Source organism: Argopecten irradians, chromosome 3 (genome assembly GCF_041381155.1).
Source record: "Argopecten irradians isolate NY chromosome 3, Ai_NY, whole genome shotgun sequence".
Lineage (NCBI taxonomy): Eukaryota > Metazoa > Mollusca > Bivalvia > Pectinida > Pectinidae > Argopecten > Argopecten irradians.
In genome coordinates this window covers 2,598,489-2,616,575 of record NC_091136.1, presented here as the reverse complement: position 1 = coordinate 2,616,575, position 18,087 = coordinate 2,598,489, and the positions used below count along the sequence as shown (strand labels likewise).

The following is an 18,087-nucleotide window of genomic DNA, read 5'->3' as shown; positions in this document are numbered from 1 at the left end:
AATTCAATAGATTTAAATAAGCTAAGAATGTTTCTACTAATTAATATAGTTTAAATATATTTTCCAATAAAGGTCTTATATAGATAGTGACCATGGTCTGAATTCTTCTATCGTTTTTTATTTACAGGAAACAAATACTAGGGACAAGAAAAACACATGGACATCGAGTCAAGAAAAATGGATCATTGCGCGAAAATCATGTATATTTCATCTTGCGTTAATCACCGAAACTGTCACAAGAGAACCAAAGAATAAAATTATTTTGTTAAGAAAAATTGTCCCTCTTTGTTCTATTCTGCCACACAGGCACTTTTATTATAAAAATGATTATCTAAAAAGTGTCTTGTTAGTTATATAATTTTGTATCTTAAAACGAAAAACATGTGCCCGCATGCTCTACCGAAGTGTTTGACTTCAAATTTTTGTCAATCAACCGTGGTAACTATAAACAGAAATGTACATATATGTTTCTGCTCTAATTAGGCGGAACAATGGTAATACTTCAAGTTGTCAAATATATGGGAATAAATTTTACCAGGTGCAACAGAATACTTCGAATTAAACAAGATTGTCGAGGTTAACGAGTTCGAGAAAACGAGGTTCACCTGTGATATACTTGAATAAACACACATTCCGCGTGTCTATTCGATGCCGAGTACTAGGGTTCTATTTAAATACATATTCACATGAAATCACACATTCACTAATATCTCGGGTGTCTAACTACTGTTGCGGTACGCAATTATGTGTAAGCATAATGTGTACACTGTGCACACATTCTTGGCAGTGTTATTAGCACACGGTGATCAGTCGACGGAATGCAATGTTTTATATGAGGAACAAACGAACGATCTTTAGTTCGACTATATTGTTTGTTACGTGGCACGAAAGGTTGATATCAAGGACTGTATGATGAAATACCACTCAAGCTTCTTATACAATATCTGGGTTTATTCAATAGTGATTATACAAGTCCAAGCATAAATATTCACTACACAAGTCAGGTAAACAATAGATATATCGATTTTGTAGTATTGATTTGATTAGGTACGTTTTAGTAATATGTACCCACTACAAACAGTAGCCAAAAACAAATGGATATCTACAATGAAACTGATCGATTAACAAAACAAACAGTTATAAACGATTTGCTCCGTTGATCCCAGTTCAACATATTCTGCATATTAGTAAAGGAGTACTAAGTTAGTATTAATCTACCCAATGCTACTAGTACTGCACGTAATCGCTGGATTTTATATCCGGACGTGTACACGTATTTTCTCTAGTTCACTCAACCGTAGATAAATACATTAAAAATTTACATGTAATGTTAAAGTTGAAGTTTATGCATCAGTGGAGTGTAGTAGGGCTTTGGGTAGAGGTGATTTAAAGTTACCATGAATAATACCACGAACTACCACCATTCAGGAAAAAACGTCAAGGGACTGTGAGACAGGAAAGAACGTGTTAACGTACACATGAATTATATATACATGTACAGATGGAGGTAGGTGTAAAATAGCGTATACTTATTTGTAAACACTGACTAAACATGTGCATAATGCAAATATACATAATGTAAATGAGAAATCGTAGAAAGATCGGCAAATTTCCATATATATAAACACGTGTAAATACGAAGGCAGATATATTTTATTATAAACACGTGTAAACACGAGGTACATGCAGATATAGATAATCACGTATAAACACAGAGGTAGAAATAGATATACACGTGTAAACACGGAGATAGATATAGATAACCACGTGTAAATATGGAGGGATAAAGATACACACGTGTAAATACAGAGGTAGATATAGATACACACATGTAAACATGGAGGTAGATATAGATACACACATGTAAACAGGAAGGTTGATATAGATACACACGTGTAATACAGAGGTAGATATAGATAATCACGTGTAAACACAGAGGTAGATATAGATATACACACATGTAAACACGGAGGTAGATATAGATACACACGTGTAAACACTGAGGTAGATATAGATACACACATGTAAACACGGAGGTAGATATAGATACACACGTGTAAACACGGAGGTAGATATAGATAATCACGTGTAAACACAGAGGTAGATATAGATATACACGTGTAATACAGAGGTAGATATAGATACACACGTGTAAACACGAAGGTAGATATGGATACACACGTGTAAACACTGAGGTAGATATACATACAAACGTGTAAACACGGAGATAGATATAGATACACACGTGTAATACAGAGGTAAATATAGATAATCACGTGTAAATACAGAGGTAGATATAGATACACACGTGTAAATACAGAGGTAGATATAGATAATCACGTGTAAAGACGGAGATAGATATAGATACACACGTGTAAACACTGAGGTAGATATAGATAATCACGTGTAAACACGGAGATAGATATAGATAATCACGTGTAAACACAGAGGTAGATATAGATACACACGTGTAAACACAGAGGTAGATATAGATAATCCCGTGTAAACACAGAGGTAGATATAGATACACACGTGTAAACACAGAGGTAGATATAGATACACACATGTAAACACAGAGGTAGATATAGATACACACGTGTAAACACGAAGGTAGATATAGATACACACGTGTAAACACAGAGGTAGATATAGATACACACGTGTAAACACAGAGGTAGATATAGATACACACGTGTAAACACAGAGGTAGATATAGATACACACGTGTAAACACAGAGGTAGATATAGATACACACGTGTAAATACAGAGGTAGATATAGATACACACGTGTAAACACAGAGGTAGATATAGATACACACGTGTAAACACAGAGGTAGATATGGATACACACGTGTAAACACTGAGGTAGATATACATACAAACGTGTAAACACAGAGGTAGATATAGATAATTACGTGTAAAGAAGGAGGTAGATATAGATAACCACGTGTAAATATGGAGGTAGATAAAGATACACACGTGTAAACACGGAGGTAGATATAGATAATCAAGTGTAAACACAGAGGTAGATATGGATACACACGTGTAAACACAGAGGTAGATATACATACAAACGTGTAAATACGGAGATAGATATAGATAATTACGTGTAAAGACGGAGGTAGATATAGATAACCACGTGTAAATATGGAGGTAGATAAAGATACACACGTGTAAACACGGAGGTAGATATAGATAATCACGTGTAAACACAGAGGCAGATATAGATAATCACGTGTAAACACGGAGATATAGTCGGATAAAGATGATACACAATATCTTGTCTTTGAATGTATTGCCTCCATGTCCACGTCCTACATATATACTATCTTGTCTTTGCATATTACAGAGTTAGCTCCCTTGCGGGTAAGTATCGACTGTTACGCCATTATTTTGCGAACATAACGTCGTTTGCCTTGAAAAGTATGACGTTACGCTCGCAAACTCATGACGTCACAATCAATACGTACCCGCAAGAGCAGATAACTCTGTAATATGCAAATACAGAATAGCGTTCTTATATGATTTACAGACCAAACAAATACTGATCGTGTTTGCGCATCAAGACAAGGAGTCCTTCAATAGCAGACTTCTAGATGAGGCTGTAAGGGAGCTTGAAAGCCATGGTCACACAGTACAAATATCAGACTTGTATTCTCAAGGATTTGACCCCATAGCTAAGCCTGCTGATATTGCAGGTACGTATTTCGAAATGCTTTAGATTACTCGATTAGTCACAGATTCACGACCAAAGCATTTGAGCGCCTGATAGTTTTGTTTCCTATGTAAGTATTTTGTAGCTGTATTTGTTTTTCACTAAAATGAATTATGGTTTTTTTCCTTGATGGTGTGTAAATTTTGTAAATACTTATACGCTTAAAGAAACCAATTTAAGTAATAAATTCACCATATGAATAACTTTGTTGTATAAAACGTAAATCGTATTTGTTACAGGAAATTTGAATGACAGCAGATTAAATAATACCGTAAGTACAAATTGTCATAAGGAAGGAGAGATCTTACCAGATGTCCAGTCGGAAATGGATATACTCCAGGCTGCGGACCTAGTTATTTTCCAGTTCCCGATGTATTGGAGTTCCGTCCCAGCCATTTTGAAAGGATGGTTTGACCGTGTTCTGCAGGACGGATTCGCTTTTAATTTTGAGAAAAATCAAATATTGGACCGAGGGCTGATGGCGGTAAGTGGAAAATATATCATATAGGTCACTGCCAAGGATAATTTCAATGATATCTATCAGAACTTTGATTACATCCTAACTGTTATGTATATACGTACATAGTTCAACATTATATGTACGCTGACCCAATAGTTGAATGTCAAGTATTTAAAAAGCAAAAAAAAAAAAAAAAAAAAAAAAAAAATTCATGTAACTTTAATTAAACTTCCAAAATATCACTGTCCTGTTTTAATGAAAAAAAGGCAATATTTAAATGTTCATTATGAACTACGTGGTTGAGAGGTTGATTATACTGTATTGGGGAAACTCGCTACATCTTCGTCAGGAAAATTCCTCTTTCAAATCTATATTTATTCTCTCAAAACTTAGTTATGGTCTAAGTAAAAGGGAATAACTTGTTTACATAAAGAGTTATACTTATCTCCCTTAGACCGCACACTATGTGCACCGATAGGGGTTAGTTCTTAATTCACAGCCAGGATCATGTAAGGACGTGTTAGGTTTGTTGGTGGAGAAAAGTAGGAGTACCCGAGGAAAAACACATCGACCAGCGGTCAGTATCTGACAGCTGCCCCACCTGGCATTCGACCTCGCGACCCAGAGGTGGAGGGCTTGTGGTCATGTGTCGAGACATTCAAACCACTAGGTCACCCCTAGGATTACAATGGGTATATATAAACTATATATCATGGTTTTTTTTGTTTGACCAGGGTAAGAAGGCGATATTGTCCCTTACGACCGGAGGGACAAGGGCAATGCTGTCTGACCACGGAGTGTCCGGAGATGTCAACGTCCTGTTGTGGCCAATACAGGTGAGTGTCCACTAGTAAGTTCAAAAGTCTCCTAATTATAGAAGCTATTATTTGATAATCATACCGAGTCCTCATTTATAGGCCTCTCATAATTATGTACATTGTTGTCGAGTTGTTCAGTGTTTAACATGATAATGACGCGCATTCTAGCTATATATATATGTAATGTAAGGATGGAGTGAACACGCCACGCAAAGTCCAAATAAATAACAATTCCTGGTTTTTGTTGACAGTACGGAATTCTACGAATCTGTGGCTTTGAAGTACTTTCTCCTCAAATTTCCCATGGCTTGCCATTTATTGACGAATCAAAAAAAGCCGAATACCTCTCTGAGTGGCGGGAACGCTTACAAGGAATCTGGACGGAAGCTCCCCTAACCTTCCCATCACGATCTGACTATGACGCAACCACCTTGACTTTTACCAACGAATTCTGTGATAAAACGAAACGAACTGAACGAGCGCCATCTGTCGGTCACCACATGGGCAAACCTCTGTCATGATATAACTAGTGCCATCAAGGGATTATTTAATAATGAATAGCAGAAGCTATCTACATTTCAATATATCTGGATTCAATATAAGTGGGTTAGATTGTAATTTTTTATGATCAGTAAAATTACACTGTGGGTAACTGTGGAGTATCGAGAATGATGTACATACAAAATGTACGGTTTGCAGATGTGTGGGAGAGAATTTTATAATTTATTTACTGTCATCGCCATTGTATTGAATATGACATATCTTATTTTTACATTTTGTTAAGAAAGCATATTGAACATAATAAAATTCATTGAATCAAACATTATATATGTCATTTGTCTTTCAGTCGTGTTTCCTTTACGTAAATAACATCATTATGCATAATGACGTTCATTAGCCAATATCACTTTAAAGCCATGTTCTTTGCAGTGAATATTATTATAATCACGTTTGTTATTATATATTTTTATTTTGGTGGGGTTATGAGGGTATAAGCCGGGTTACATTATCATTATACCCTCATAGTATCAACAAAATGAAAACATATTCCTTATATTTACAGTTTTTCACGTAAATGAATATCATTTATTATCGCGGCAGTTGCATAGTTTTTTCTATTAAATTACCCATAGTTTCTTCCCTCCTGTCATCATCAATGAATTCGATTGAACAGCTGATTTGGTATCGAGTCATTCATATGTTCCCACCAAAAGTGGGGTCATGACCCCACGTTGCTACGCCATCGACTATTTAAGGAATAGATTTATATTTTGTTGAGGTTATTATGAGGGTATAATGATAATGGAGCCCGTGTACATTTTATGTAACTCGGCTTCGCTGGGGTTACATAATTTACACCTGCTCCATTATCATTATACCCTCATAACCTCAACAAAATATATATCTATTCCTTATATTTACAGTTTTTCACGTAAATGAATATAATTTATTCTCGCAGCAGTTGCACATTTTTTTTTTATTAAAATACCCATATTTTTGTCTCTCCCGTCATCGTCAACGAATTCGATTGAACAGCTGATTAGAATCGAGTCATTCATATGTTCCCATCAAAAGTGGGGTCATGACCTCACGTTGCTACTCCAGCGACTATTCCCGTAACAATAGAATCACCGCACGTATTGTACTATCATTATACACTGATAATGATAATACTAGAAGCATGATTATTGATTCTATATCAGTGCAAACTGTGAATATTTTGCACTGTTTACATCATTAATCAACTTATCTTACAATTCTTTACTGATGACGTTTTGTAAAACCGGATGAAAGCACAATAGTTTTCAACATACGGTAACTGTTGGAGTTCAGTGTATGAAAACACGGGCGGGTGGAACGTTTTAATATCATAACGCTAAATATGGCAATATAGAAATAGGTACTACGGTTTTACACCTTATCGAAACTTGCCGTTTGTTTTTAACGAATATGAACTCAATCGGACATCGGCCAGGTAAACATATCGTGTCGTTTGTCGCACTCCTAGCTAGGGTTAGTGACGTCGCTGGATATGTCTTGTCGCCAAGACTGCCATTTCATAAAATAAATATCCAGCAACGAAAACAACAGCAAACCGACCCAAGATCTATAACAGTCTGTCGTTTTACCTATTGCGACACTACCCTGACAATGGACGTTATTTTTGATAAGGCAATGATGGACAGTCTATATTCTTAGATTTTTATTTGTGTACTATTTTGGCTTTACATTTTTAGTTCATTAATTGCTTATTTATAACTTAATTAAGGCTTTGATCTTTTACGGACGTTAGACAACTTGTAAATCTAATTAGAGCTATGGAACATGAGTATGAGACAGAGACGGAAGAAAAGGAAGAATACACCACTATCTATAAGGTATCCAGAAGGACTCGTACGAGAGGAAAATGTAGCCGAACAAACAGTGCAAAGAATGAACAGCCGAAGACAAAGCAAGGTTTGAATAGTTTCTTTGACGGACGTCTGCCACCTGTCATAGTTTCCCCTTCAAAGATGGCGTCTGCGAAATCTGACACACGAAATCCGGACATATTTTCACGGAATAAAGTGTTTATAGGAGAGTGTTCGGACTCTGAGGATTATCATGATTGTCCTGTGTCGGAAAGCGTCTTGACTGTCCTAAAAACTGTCCGGATTTGGAAGCTAAAGAAGACAGGAAAGCGGGTAAGTTGATAATGGTGATGTTTTGATATTTTTTTCCGAGATTCAAACTACCGTTTTATGATCTAGACCCGTATAACGTCTAAGGTCTAAAATGGTCTATATATAGATGGGCAATAAGGATATATACATTGTAGATCCATATATACACGCGCGTATATAAATTTGTATAAACTTTAACTAATTAAGGAATATCGATAGAGTCAGTTTATTGTTAACAAAATCATTATTATCAGTTATTCACTGTGGTCGATCATTAATTCGTATCAATGTTGTTTACAGGGGTATGACAAATTCCGACGAACGGTGGAGTTTGTAAAGTTTGCCTGGAACATGTGCATACGGTAGGTTAAATCTTGAATACTGATTTTATGTATAAAACGTTGTGTTAATATTCAACATAATTTTGATCAGCTCCTGTAATCTGTATAAATTTCAATTCGTGTAAAGGAAGACTTCATGTTTCAATAGTGATTCTGATGTTTGTTTTTTTTTTTTAATTTAAAAAACAAAATCAAGAGTTTGTTTTCTCTCATACCTACACATGTGATAATGGCTGGTCTAGGGCAATAAACTTATGTCGCCTGGGGCTGTATTGCATGGCTACCTATGCAATAAAGCCTTGTGACGTCACATCGTCAACAAAATTACTATTTTCTAGGTACAATTTTAACTTTTTTTTTAGAAACTAGGCTGGATTAACTTTAAAAGATACAAACAACGGAATTTGCGTTGGAAATATCATGCAATTTTCATGTATGGAGAATTGACTTGCAGTTGCGGTTTTTTTCAAATTAATTTCAAAATGGCGGAGAAAAATACATATGTAGTTGTAATATTGCAATAAAATGTCGAGGTATGAGAGCAAAGACTCTTTCATATGTGGATATGAAGGATAGGGATATTCAATTGCAACCCTCGGGATCACAAATTGTTGTAAAACCAGAGGCTTGCCGAGGGTTTTACAACATTTTGTGATCCCGAGGGTAGAATATCCCTATTCTTCATATCCACATATGAAAGAGTCTTATAGTATGTTGTACCATGTATATATGTATTATATAGCACAGCGACATTGACCAAAACATTACATGTGTACAATCAGTATTGTGTTTGTTGTTCTTGTTGTTTTCATTTTCCTCCTGTTTGTTAAAAAATAACGTTGCTACTTTTTAAAAATATACCAGACGAGTATCAATTATAGACTACACTCGGAGATTATTGCAAAATGTTGTCAAGCATTTACAGATTTAGAGCAGGGTTATATAACTTACTTATTAAATTGTGAAAGAGTAATTAATACCAGCTATACAACTGTTTTCAAATCCTAGCTTCAATGTATATGAGCTAGCTAGAGACTTTTAAAATAAAAAAATATTTATTAAACTGAATAATTGGAAAAAAAGATACAAAATAATGTTCAAGGTTTTGTTTCGCAAAAATGTTTAGCTTGTTCAGAAGTAGTCTGCTATGCTGTATTTAAATTAAATTTTGGATAATCGATACATTCGTTATTTATAGTATTAAATATAAAAGGCTCTTTCTTTAATAAAACTCAGAGTTGATTATTTTAGCCGCTCCAAAAGACCCCTTAATCAGGAGGAAGGGATTCTGTTCTTTCTCAATACATCCACCAAACGGCGTCCAGACACACCCAACTCGCCTGACCCCCGAGCACTATTCGACGTAACTCCATTTAAAGCTTTGGGGCAAGTAAGTCCGTCTTTTTTATGATAGAATAATTACATGATATACAAATGTATCCTTTTGTCGTTCTAGCCTAGGTAAATGATGCTGATTTATGTATGGCCATATTGACTAAATTTATTGAAACTACCTTTTCGTAACACACATACATTTATATGTAACGACTTGGGTCAATACTTCCCAGTTCCTTAAAAAAACTTATTTAAAGTTTTGGTCTGAGGGTTAGATAATTTCCGAGATACAGTACATAATATCGATGTTGCTCGCGGATATGTCTAGGAGTTAACAACATATAAATACGGTATACTCCTTTATCTAGGTGTACGTGTTATTATAATAACTCATAAGATAAAGTTGATGTCAAAATTTCTACTTAATTTTTGCCAGAAAAATTTCATCAACACATTACGAAACTGTCTAGAAAAGCTTCCGGAGTGGCGGTCAGCAGATGATATCACAGCGGTCAGTATAAATTTGCTCACTAGAATAACATTTTACTATCACAAATGTTTGAGCATTGCCTTGAGGGTTATGATTCTACGTTTCACGCAAATGTCGGCAAAATGCATTTCAACAGTATCGTAAATATTTCAATCTTGATTGAAACAATGAGATAAATTTATTCTCGTAACAAAACCTGAAATAGCCTTCAATTTACGTTTCAGATGACTCTCATGTTACGCAAATTAAGCAAATTTTGTAGCTACCCCGAACATGTACAACAAGGAATATGTCGGAGTGGATGGTACTCCAGGTAAATATTGCGTCACATTTTATCATTAAAATCTAAAATCATATTTTCAAATTTTCTGTGTTTTTGTGTTGTCAAAAACTGCGACTACATGTAAAACCACGACCGAAATACAATTAGGACATCGGGGTACGTGAAATACTATTTTAAAACTCCTACATAATTAATTGTCAATTTCAGGTTCGAAAAGGCGTCGGTACTGGTGAGGGAAGGGAATCCTGCTCATTTTTATTATCTCATCTTGTCTGGAGTTGGTCAGTATACTAGTAAATCAGCCGTCAAGTCACTTTTACATCATTCATAACTTGGCAAAGTATACATTTCAATGTATTGAAATAGAATGCAAATTAAGATATTGTGTATGTACAGTTGTATATGAAGATTGTTGGAGTTCCCACCAATGTTTTCAACATGACCAGTCTGCATTCTGATCGTCATCTATAGTGACTTTGTTGTATCTATGAAATAAGTCATGACGAAGCAGTATTGTTAAGTTTATTCAACATACTAAGTAATTAAAAATCATTGTCCATCTATATCAAAAGTATGGGCGGTTAAAATAGCACAGTTATACTTAAACACAGGAAATACATACCTCGATCGGATGTAGAAGAGTCTGGCGCGCCTTCCCGCTCACTGCCTTCGCTAATGTCGGCAACATGTTTGATAACATTATAACTACATAATAATTTTGTTTTTGCTTTGTAACGAGGGTTATCGTTTGCTCGAAATTTAATTGTTGCATCTTATCAAACAATTGTTCATGACGGCGTTTGTGATTCGATAATAAAATGACACAAGATTTTCTTTAAAATAGAATTTTCCAGGATGAAAATAGTGATTATTGGGATTGACCTTAATGATGTAAATATATGTAACGGTTTATCAAGGGGTACTCTGACTTTTGTATTATGCTAGTAAATCCATAACAAGAAGAAAAAACAAATCACATTAAACCCTTTCAATATTTAAACAATGTTTGAATAGGTCTACTCGTAATTATATTTGCAATATGATACTATATACATGCACATCATTTATGTACTGAGTGATTTATTGTAGCTGTTTCCCGTTGCCTTGACTACAAGGAAAACGCTGTTGCTAAGAGATCTCAGTTTGTCGAGTTTCACAGACAAGGGGACGTAATCGGCGTAAGTTGTTAAAATTTCATTTTCAAATATCAGAAATGGACGAAACTTAGTCTAACAAATATTCCTTATACAAGATAAATGTGCACGAAATTTACATTGACGCATTCAGAGCGAGAGAAAAGGTTTTTTTTTAATGTTAGAAATTAAAGATTTCTTGAGAAGAGCATTTTATATCTGAATTATGTAATGTTCGTTAATGAAAGTGATTTCAAAATTATTGATTCATTGATTATGCTAATGAAATACCTCTCTGCCAGGAGAAAGAAATCCTCACTAGTTCGGAGCGTCCCATGACGATTGTATGTAAAGAGCCATTGGAGGTGATCGGCATAGACAGGGAAGTAGGTACACTTATCCGAGAGTAATTTCTGTCACCACCTCACAACTAACCTTTTGTTGAGATGAATTAACCAATTTAAATGGGTTACATATTCTCTACGTCGATGGAAGAAGTACAGTGCATTAAAAATAAGAAAATGCATGCACATGTTATTTATTTGTTGAAAAGTTTTTGTCACTTAAGTTTTGACTTTTGAGAAACCGAAAATTGGTTCAAAAGTAAAGTTAAAAAAAAAATAAAAAAAAGAGAATAAAAGAAAACGAAAAAAAAAAAAAAAATGAAAAAAATAACCCGGAAAAATAAATGAATAAATAAATAAAAACGAAATAAAATAAATAAAATAAAATTTTATGAGTAGTTATATGATTTCTCTTATCCCAAAACATAATTTTTCGTGGTGTAGAAATGTTCATTGTGATAGCTATTGAACCACGAATAAAAAAAAAGAAAACCTCAAAGATAATGATAAATGAATCATTGTTACAAAGACGATTCACAACTATTCGTGCCCACGAAAAAAATGTTCGAAACCACGAAAGAATGTATTGATGACTAATTCATTTTTTATTCGAGTACCATGACAAATGATACCTACATTGTAGTTACTCATCACGATATGGAATGTCATTTTGTTTTCCATATCAACAGGAATTGCTCAGACTGTTTCAGTCCTCCGGGCCACCGCACTGTATCAGCTTCTTAAAGTAAGTGTGATTGGATAGTGTACTAATAAACCTTGGTATCACAAGACAATTGAAAGATATGTGTATTGAATTTTGAAATAATTTGCTGAGCAATATTTAGGATATGACAGCATGTGTTAATGTGATGAATAAGATCTTTGTGTAGCATTGCTTTGCGCCTTTCAGTACTGTGCCCGATCTGTCCGGATTTCCGTTCCAACTTTTACAGACATACCAATTCTCCTGTTCAGTACATCACTACAGGTCAGTATATGCTAACTATCCAACATCTAAAAATTCAACAATTAATGCATTACGAAAAACAACACTCCATGCTCATATATGATATTTTTTTCAAGTACTGATTGGCATATCTAAATTTAAAATTGCAGAAGATGTAATTCACCTTTATATCAGATGGATCATTTTGGATAAAAATTTCATTTCGATCACATATGCAAAACATCAATTATCAATAAAATATGTATGTATTTACATTTTGAGTAAGAATAATGCTAAATGGAATTTTAAAAAGAACCGTATCTTACATGTACTGATTTCTTCACATTATTCATTATCTATTTTTGCTATGGAATTCAAAAGCGACGATGTTAGGGATTCAATATTGTACGCTGAATCTGAGGTTTTTGCTCGGCAGTATACTGTATGTTGTATTGTGTTAATCACAGGAGAGGGGCAGTTATAGTAAAGGATAGCAACCAATCAGAGTGGATCTACATCATCAAATCGGTAAACAATCTATCTATTATTAAATAGAAATCAAAATCCATTTTCAGTTGTCAAGTAAAGTGTGTAATCTATCTCATCAAGAAGATGAGTTTTCATTTGACACAAATCAATTCTATAGGAACTTTTAAGAAATCCCATCATTTTCCTTTTTTGTTTTCTATGAGATAAACATTTTTTGTAGAAAGACGAATTAAGTTTATATTAGTTACTTATAGGAATTTTGCTATGAACCGTTGTCATGCTGAATTTTGTGCTCTACTGCTAGCCGGTTGGGATATTTTGTCTGTCCTAAATTTACCGCATTATTTGTCCTTGACTAAAGCAATTATTTTTTCTGTTATTTCATGTTGATTCTGTTATTTGTCCTTGACTGGTATGATTTTCGGGTCAAACAGGGTTCCTGCCACGTATACGAATCTGTGACACGTAGAACTCGAGAACGAACGCCAGTGCCGGGACCAAATAAGAAACGCAACTCTTCTATGGACGAATGCCTTCCCGAAATTAACAGATCTACTAACATAGGTGACAGACCAACTCAGAAACAAAGATTGTTTTTTCCTTAATAATATTCGATGCGTACTGTAACAAACTATTTATTTCCATCAGATCTAATACTTTTAAAGCTTTGAAAAAGGAAATGAAAACATTATTCCTCAAAAATACTTATACGTGAGATTTCTTCATGAAATTATCAAAAGGAATTAAGTTACATATACAGTCGTATGGAACCAAATTACTGTGGTTTTTTTTGGTGGAAACTTCGCTTAATATATTTCGTACACGTCTTTGCATAATACTAGTTCTGTTTTTGTGTTTTATACATTTACTTACATTATGTGTTATTGTTTTCAGTTTCAGAGGCTATACCTGGATCGCCTACGGAGATGTTCAGTTCTCGCAAATCAAAGGTACCTGAAAACTCGAATAAAATAGAAATTAATCGCATGCAAAAATAAGATGGTTCTCACAAAAGTTTGCAAACAAAATTTCTTTCATAACCCGATGAAGTTAAAACATAGTTACATCAATGCTTACAATTATTTTTTCAGACTACCTGCTCACATAAAATAGTTTAAACATACGATTTCATTGATTTTCCAATGGATTGTTTTTTCTAAACGCAACGTCGTCGTCTCTATTGTGACGTCATGATTATGTCGGATTTTTGCGCCATTCTCAGACTTTTCTTCATAGTATATATATATAAAAAATAGTTATATAAAACAAAACGGCAGTTTGATCGAAATCACATATAACATTAAGGTTAATTTTTATTCTTGACAGACTCGCCGCCTTACCGAAAAAAAACCTGACCTGTGTGATATGTTGGTCGATATAATTATGCTGATACACATTTTACTGTTTTGCTTTTTTTCTCTTATAATGACTTTCGTTTCCTTGTAGTCAAAAATAGCCAATAGCAAATTAGTTTGCCAAACTCCAGCACTGCCTTCAATAAACGCTGGTAAGTTAGAAAGTTTTCAAAGAATTTTTTATTTGTTAGCCTTGACATAAAGTCGAAGAATCTGATACAAATGTAACCAGAGTTGATTTCCTAATTTCCATAAGAAATAATGTTGAACTGATGACATTGAAATGCGATATGATAACACAGGAATCGACGTCGTAAGTTAATAAACAATGTAAAGCAGAAAATATTTGCCAGGAATATGATACCAGATTTATAACAAATAATTACTATACACTATAATATCATTTTGATTCCAGTATCATTTTTGTTGTTCCATTAGCTATTGCATTTCCACTTTCTTCCCATATTTCTAACCAAGGCAATTTTCTGTAAAGAATCCTTATAACACAGTTGGTATTTCAATTACTATCGTTTATGGAATTAAACCAATATAGAGAATCCATAGGTCTTCACTTACATTAACTGGCAAAAGTATGTTTTATCAACAAATTAATGTTACTTGCAATTTTTAGCCAACAATTCCGCAACTCCAAGAACTCCTCGTACTCCTGACATGGTAAGTCGGTTCGCCTTGTAATTGCAAGATTACATTTGTATAAAAAAAGCATAATTTCAAAAGAAACATCAACATTTATCAAGGTTTTGTGTTTTAATTTGGCGATCCTTTCCCAATAACAAAACTATATCTTATGCTGTTGTCTTACATAGCGATAAGGTAAAAAATACGGGTTTTTTTTGTACTTGGAATAGATCACCAAAGAAAATGAACATATGATTGCTACTGAATATAATGTGAAATTAGAATATACCAGTGACCATCGGATATCTTTCTGCTTGCTTGAGGTGTTTATTAAATAATACATAATATTCTATGTAACCTACTTTTAAGCTTATCTGATGGACCAAATGATCATAAATATTAGAAACTAAACCTCGATTACACCTTGACTTTTAGACGCCAAGACGAAAATGTGTTACTCGCCATGGTAGCCCTCGCGCAGACGTTCGAAGTCCGTGCAGAGATGTCCGCGAGTCGTCTGCTAAAGGAAATACTTATTACGTAAAGATAGATACCATCACAGAACGTGAATGCTTCGTGAGTAGTCTCGCTATTTAACCTCGTTTTAATTATAGTCTGGTGGCTTATGTCGGCGTCTGTGGGTTTCATCAGCTTTTCTTGCTCAAACTTTTTACCATATTACAAAATGTTCAATAGGTTATTCTCTTTCGCAAAAGAAAAAAAATAACTGAATAAAAAATGATGATGTCAATTTGTTTGATCATGCAGTGGGGTCAATGTTAGGGGGAGTCAAAGGTCATATGATCAAATATGCAATAATTCCACCATTGCTACATACGTCATCGGACTTTTCAGACAAATCTTGTTCTAATGTTATTAGAAAAGTCGAACGGGCAAAACAGTTTTTGCAGATTTAAATGGAATATGAACATATAGTGTACGTATTGCTTGTGTTATGACTTGCATATAACTCTTTGGGTAGTTTTGCATTAGATAAAATCAAATATTCTGCGTTCTGTTACTATGTGTCAAGGACTCTAAGTTATTATGTTATTATTTTCCCTGAAGGGTTTGCAGTCACTTCTGTATAAACGGCTACCTTCTCTAAGTCTGGTGAGTGTAGTTTCATTAATTTGATATGATTATCTGAACCATTTACTGCAAAAATAAGAAAATGTCACGGAAATCAAGATTCGTTAAGTGTATGTATGATAGAGATGTTCCACCTTTGGGCCAAAATATGGTAAAACATTCAGCAACTTATGACCCTGGTATCTCCACTTCCCTATACTACTGTACATATACATATATGAAAGTCTCATAATTTTATTTCAAGAAATTGAACCATGCAAACATAAATATGTATGGCAATATCGTTTCAAGAATGTTTATATTTATTTAAAAATCGTTATAGTAACTACATCAATTGGAAATATGGTGCGTTCAAAGTGCGATCAAATTAAGATGTAACTCTCTTCCGTGAAAGTTTTAATTTCGTGCAATGGTTTCGTGTATATACATTGTACTTGTCGATTATGTAACATGTAGTTCCAAAGATATTCTGGTTACATACAATATGATACTAGTTGTCGGTTTTCACTTTAGGTCAGCAGTGGTGCTGAATGTATTTTGCTGTCCAAACAGTTCTTTCGGGACCACATGGACGATGATCTCAAACGTCGACTACTGTATAGAGTACGTGACCATTATATAGATATTTTCACTCTAATTAATAATTCTGTATATCGCGCATTGCATTTATTGTATCTACAGTATATGATCATCCTTATGATAATTCCCAACTCCCTTGAAAAAAGTTTGCACAGTGCGAAATATTTTAGGAGACAATTGCTATCCAGGGCCAAAAAAAACATGTAGATAATTGCTAAGCATAGGCATAGTTTTGATTTGGCTTTGCCTACTGTCAAATTAAATCTTTTCATTCAATGAAATATCTTGAAATGAAATGTTGATAATTCAATTAACTATTTATTATTCTTGTCTACCTTTATACCCATATATTTGGAACCCCATATTGATTATGAAAGATGCCGCCATTACTGCTGTTGATTATGGTATCTCTTTTCGTTGTATGAAAGTAAGAAGCTTTTGTATGCATATATGATATAGTGAATATTTTTAGTGACACTGTATAATACGTATTAGAATAATTCATTCTGTATATTCCAGATACTGCCATATCCTAGCAACTCGCACGTTAGAGATGCTGTGGACGAAAAACTACACTGGGACATGTTCAAATATCAGGTGCTTCATGACGCCATGACAAAGTAATTTTACTTATCAATGGGCTGTCATGGCGATACTGGGGATTTTTACAGCGTCGAGGCTTAAGCTATCAAAGAAATGCATGTGTATCATCTAAACCGATGATTGTGGACGAAGACCGGCTTTGTGACATTTGCTGGCGTCTAAACATAGCAAAATCGAAAGGCGCAATATTTAGAACAATATCTGTAAAACATATACATTGTGAACAACATTTCAAAATCTGTAATACATGTACATTAATTTTGTATTATACACACACACACACACACACACACACACACATATATATATATATATATATATTAAGATAAATCTTCGTCGAATTATTTTAGTACAGCAAATCAGAAATTAAAAATTCACAAATCAGGTAATTAAGCATATCACCGTTTATTTATTTCTTTATTGACAATTTTACAATATGAGGTATTTGTTCTGACAAAATTTGTTTAAGCACATGACTAGTTTTGAAAATTGTTTTTACATTGAATCTTGGTTATGTTTCTTTTTACCAAATAAAAGTTACACGAATTTCTGTTGTTTTTGGAATTTAAGTCATTTATCAGCATTTATCAGAACATTTCTGAATCGAGTTTGTCAATGTCTGTAGATCCGACCTTTGTCTCAATAATCGTGTTTCCAGTCTGCTTCTGGCAACATCATGGAATTTTCGGTAAAATGTTGTTGACATTTACAGAGAAGGTGGCGTGCCGATGACTTACTCTTTTGAACAACTTTGAATAAACTCGACTAATTTAAGATCCCCTTAAAGTTTCAAATTCTAGT

The 18,087-nt window shown here is 34.1% G+C and overlaps 2 protein-coding genes across 2 annotated transcripts; both read left to right on the top strand.

The window, feature by feature from the left end:
* Positions 1–1,238: 1,238 nt before the first annotated feature.
* Positions 1,239–5,817, top strand: LOC138317303 (ribosyldihydronicotinamide dehydrogenase [quinone]-like). The gene is made up of 5 exons (XM_069258871.1): positions 1,239–1,507; positions 3,534–3,699; positions 3,956–4,200; positions 4,911–5,012; positions 5,246–5,817. The coding sequence occupies exons 1-5, from the start codon at positions 1,502–1,504 to the stop codon at positions 5,513–5,515; spliced, it is 789 nt and encodes a 262-aa protein (XP_069114972.1). The 5' UTR covers positions 1,239–1,501; the 3' UTR covers positions 5,516–5,817.
* A 121-nt stretch (positions 5,818–5,938) lies between these two features.
* Positions 5,939–17,826, top strand: LOC138317302 (cyclic nucleotide-binding domain-containing protein 2-like). The gene is made up of 19 exons (XM_069258870.1): positions 5,939–7,678; positions 7,958–8,019; positions 9,250–9,388; positions 9,770–9,844; positions 10,048–10,136; positions 10,314–10,387; positions 11,196–11,284; positions 11,542–11,625; positions 12,273–12,328; positions 12,494–12,571; positions 12,997–13,057; positions 13,453–13,582; positions 13,913–13,968; positions 14,465–14,525; positions 15,005–15,048; positions 15,448–15,588; positions 16,081–16,125; positions 16,618–16,707; positions 17,203–17,826. Exons 1-19 carry the CDS (start codon positions 7,313–7,315, stop codon positions 17,305–17,307), a joined length of 1,845 nt encoding a protein of 614 aa, XP_069114971.1. The 5' UTR covers positions 5,939–7,312; the 3' UTR covers positions 17,308–17,826.
* Positions 17,827–18,087: the final 261 nt, after the last annotated feature.

Bases quoted from the DNA above. Each gene is read 5' to 3' on its own strand.
- LOC138317303 (XM_069258871.1), top strand. The intron at 4,201-4,910 runs GTAAGTGGAAAA...TTGTTTGACCAG, and splicing joins TGGACCGAGGGCTGATGGCG to GGTAAGAAGGCGATATTGTC. The intron at 5,013-5,245 runs GTGAGTGTCCAC...TTTTGTTGACAG, and splicing joins TCCTGTTGTGGCCAATACAG to TACGGAATTCTACGAATCTG.
- LOC138317302 (XM_069258870.1), top strand. From the start codon at position 7,313: ATGGAACATGAGTATGAGACAGAGACGGAAGAAAAGGAAGAATACACC. The intron at 13,058-13,452 runs GTAAACAATCTA...CGGGTCAAACAG, and splicing joins GGATCTACATCATCAAATCG to GGTTCCTGCCACGTATACGA. The intron at 15,589-16,080 runs GTGAGTAGTCTC...TTTTCCCTGAAG, and splicing joins TCACAGAACGTGAATGCTTC to GGTTTGCAGTCACTTCTGTA.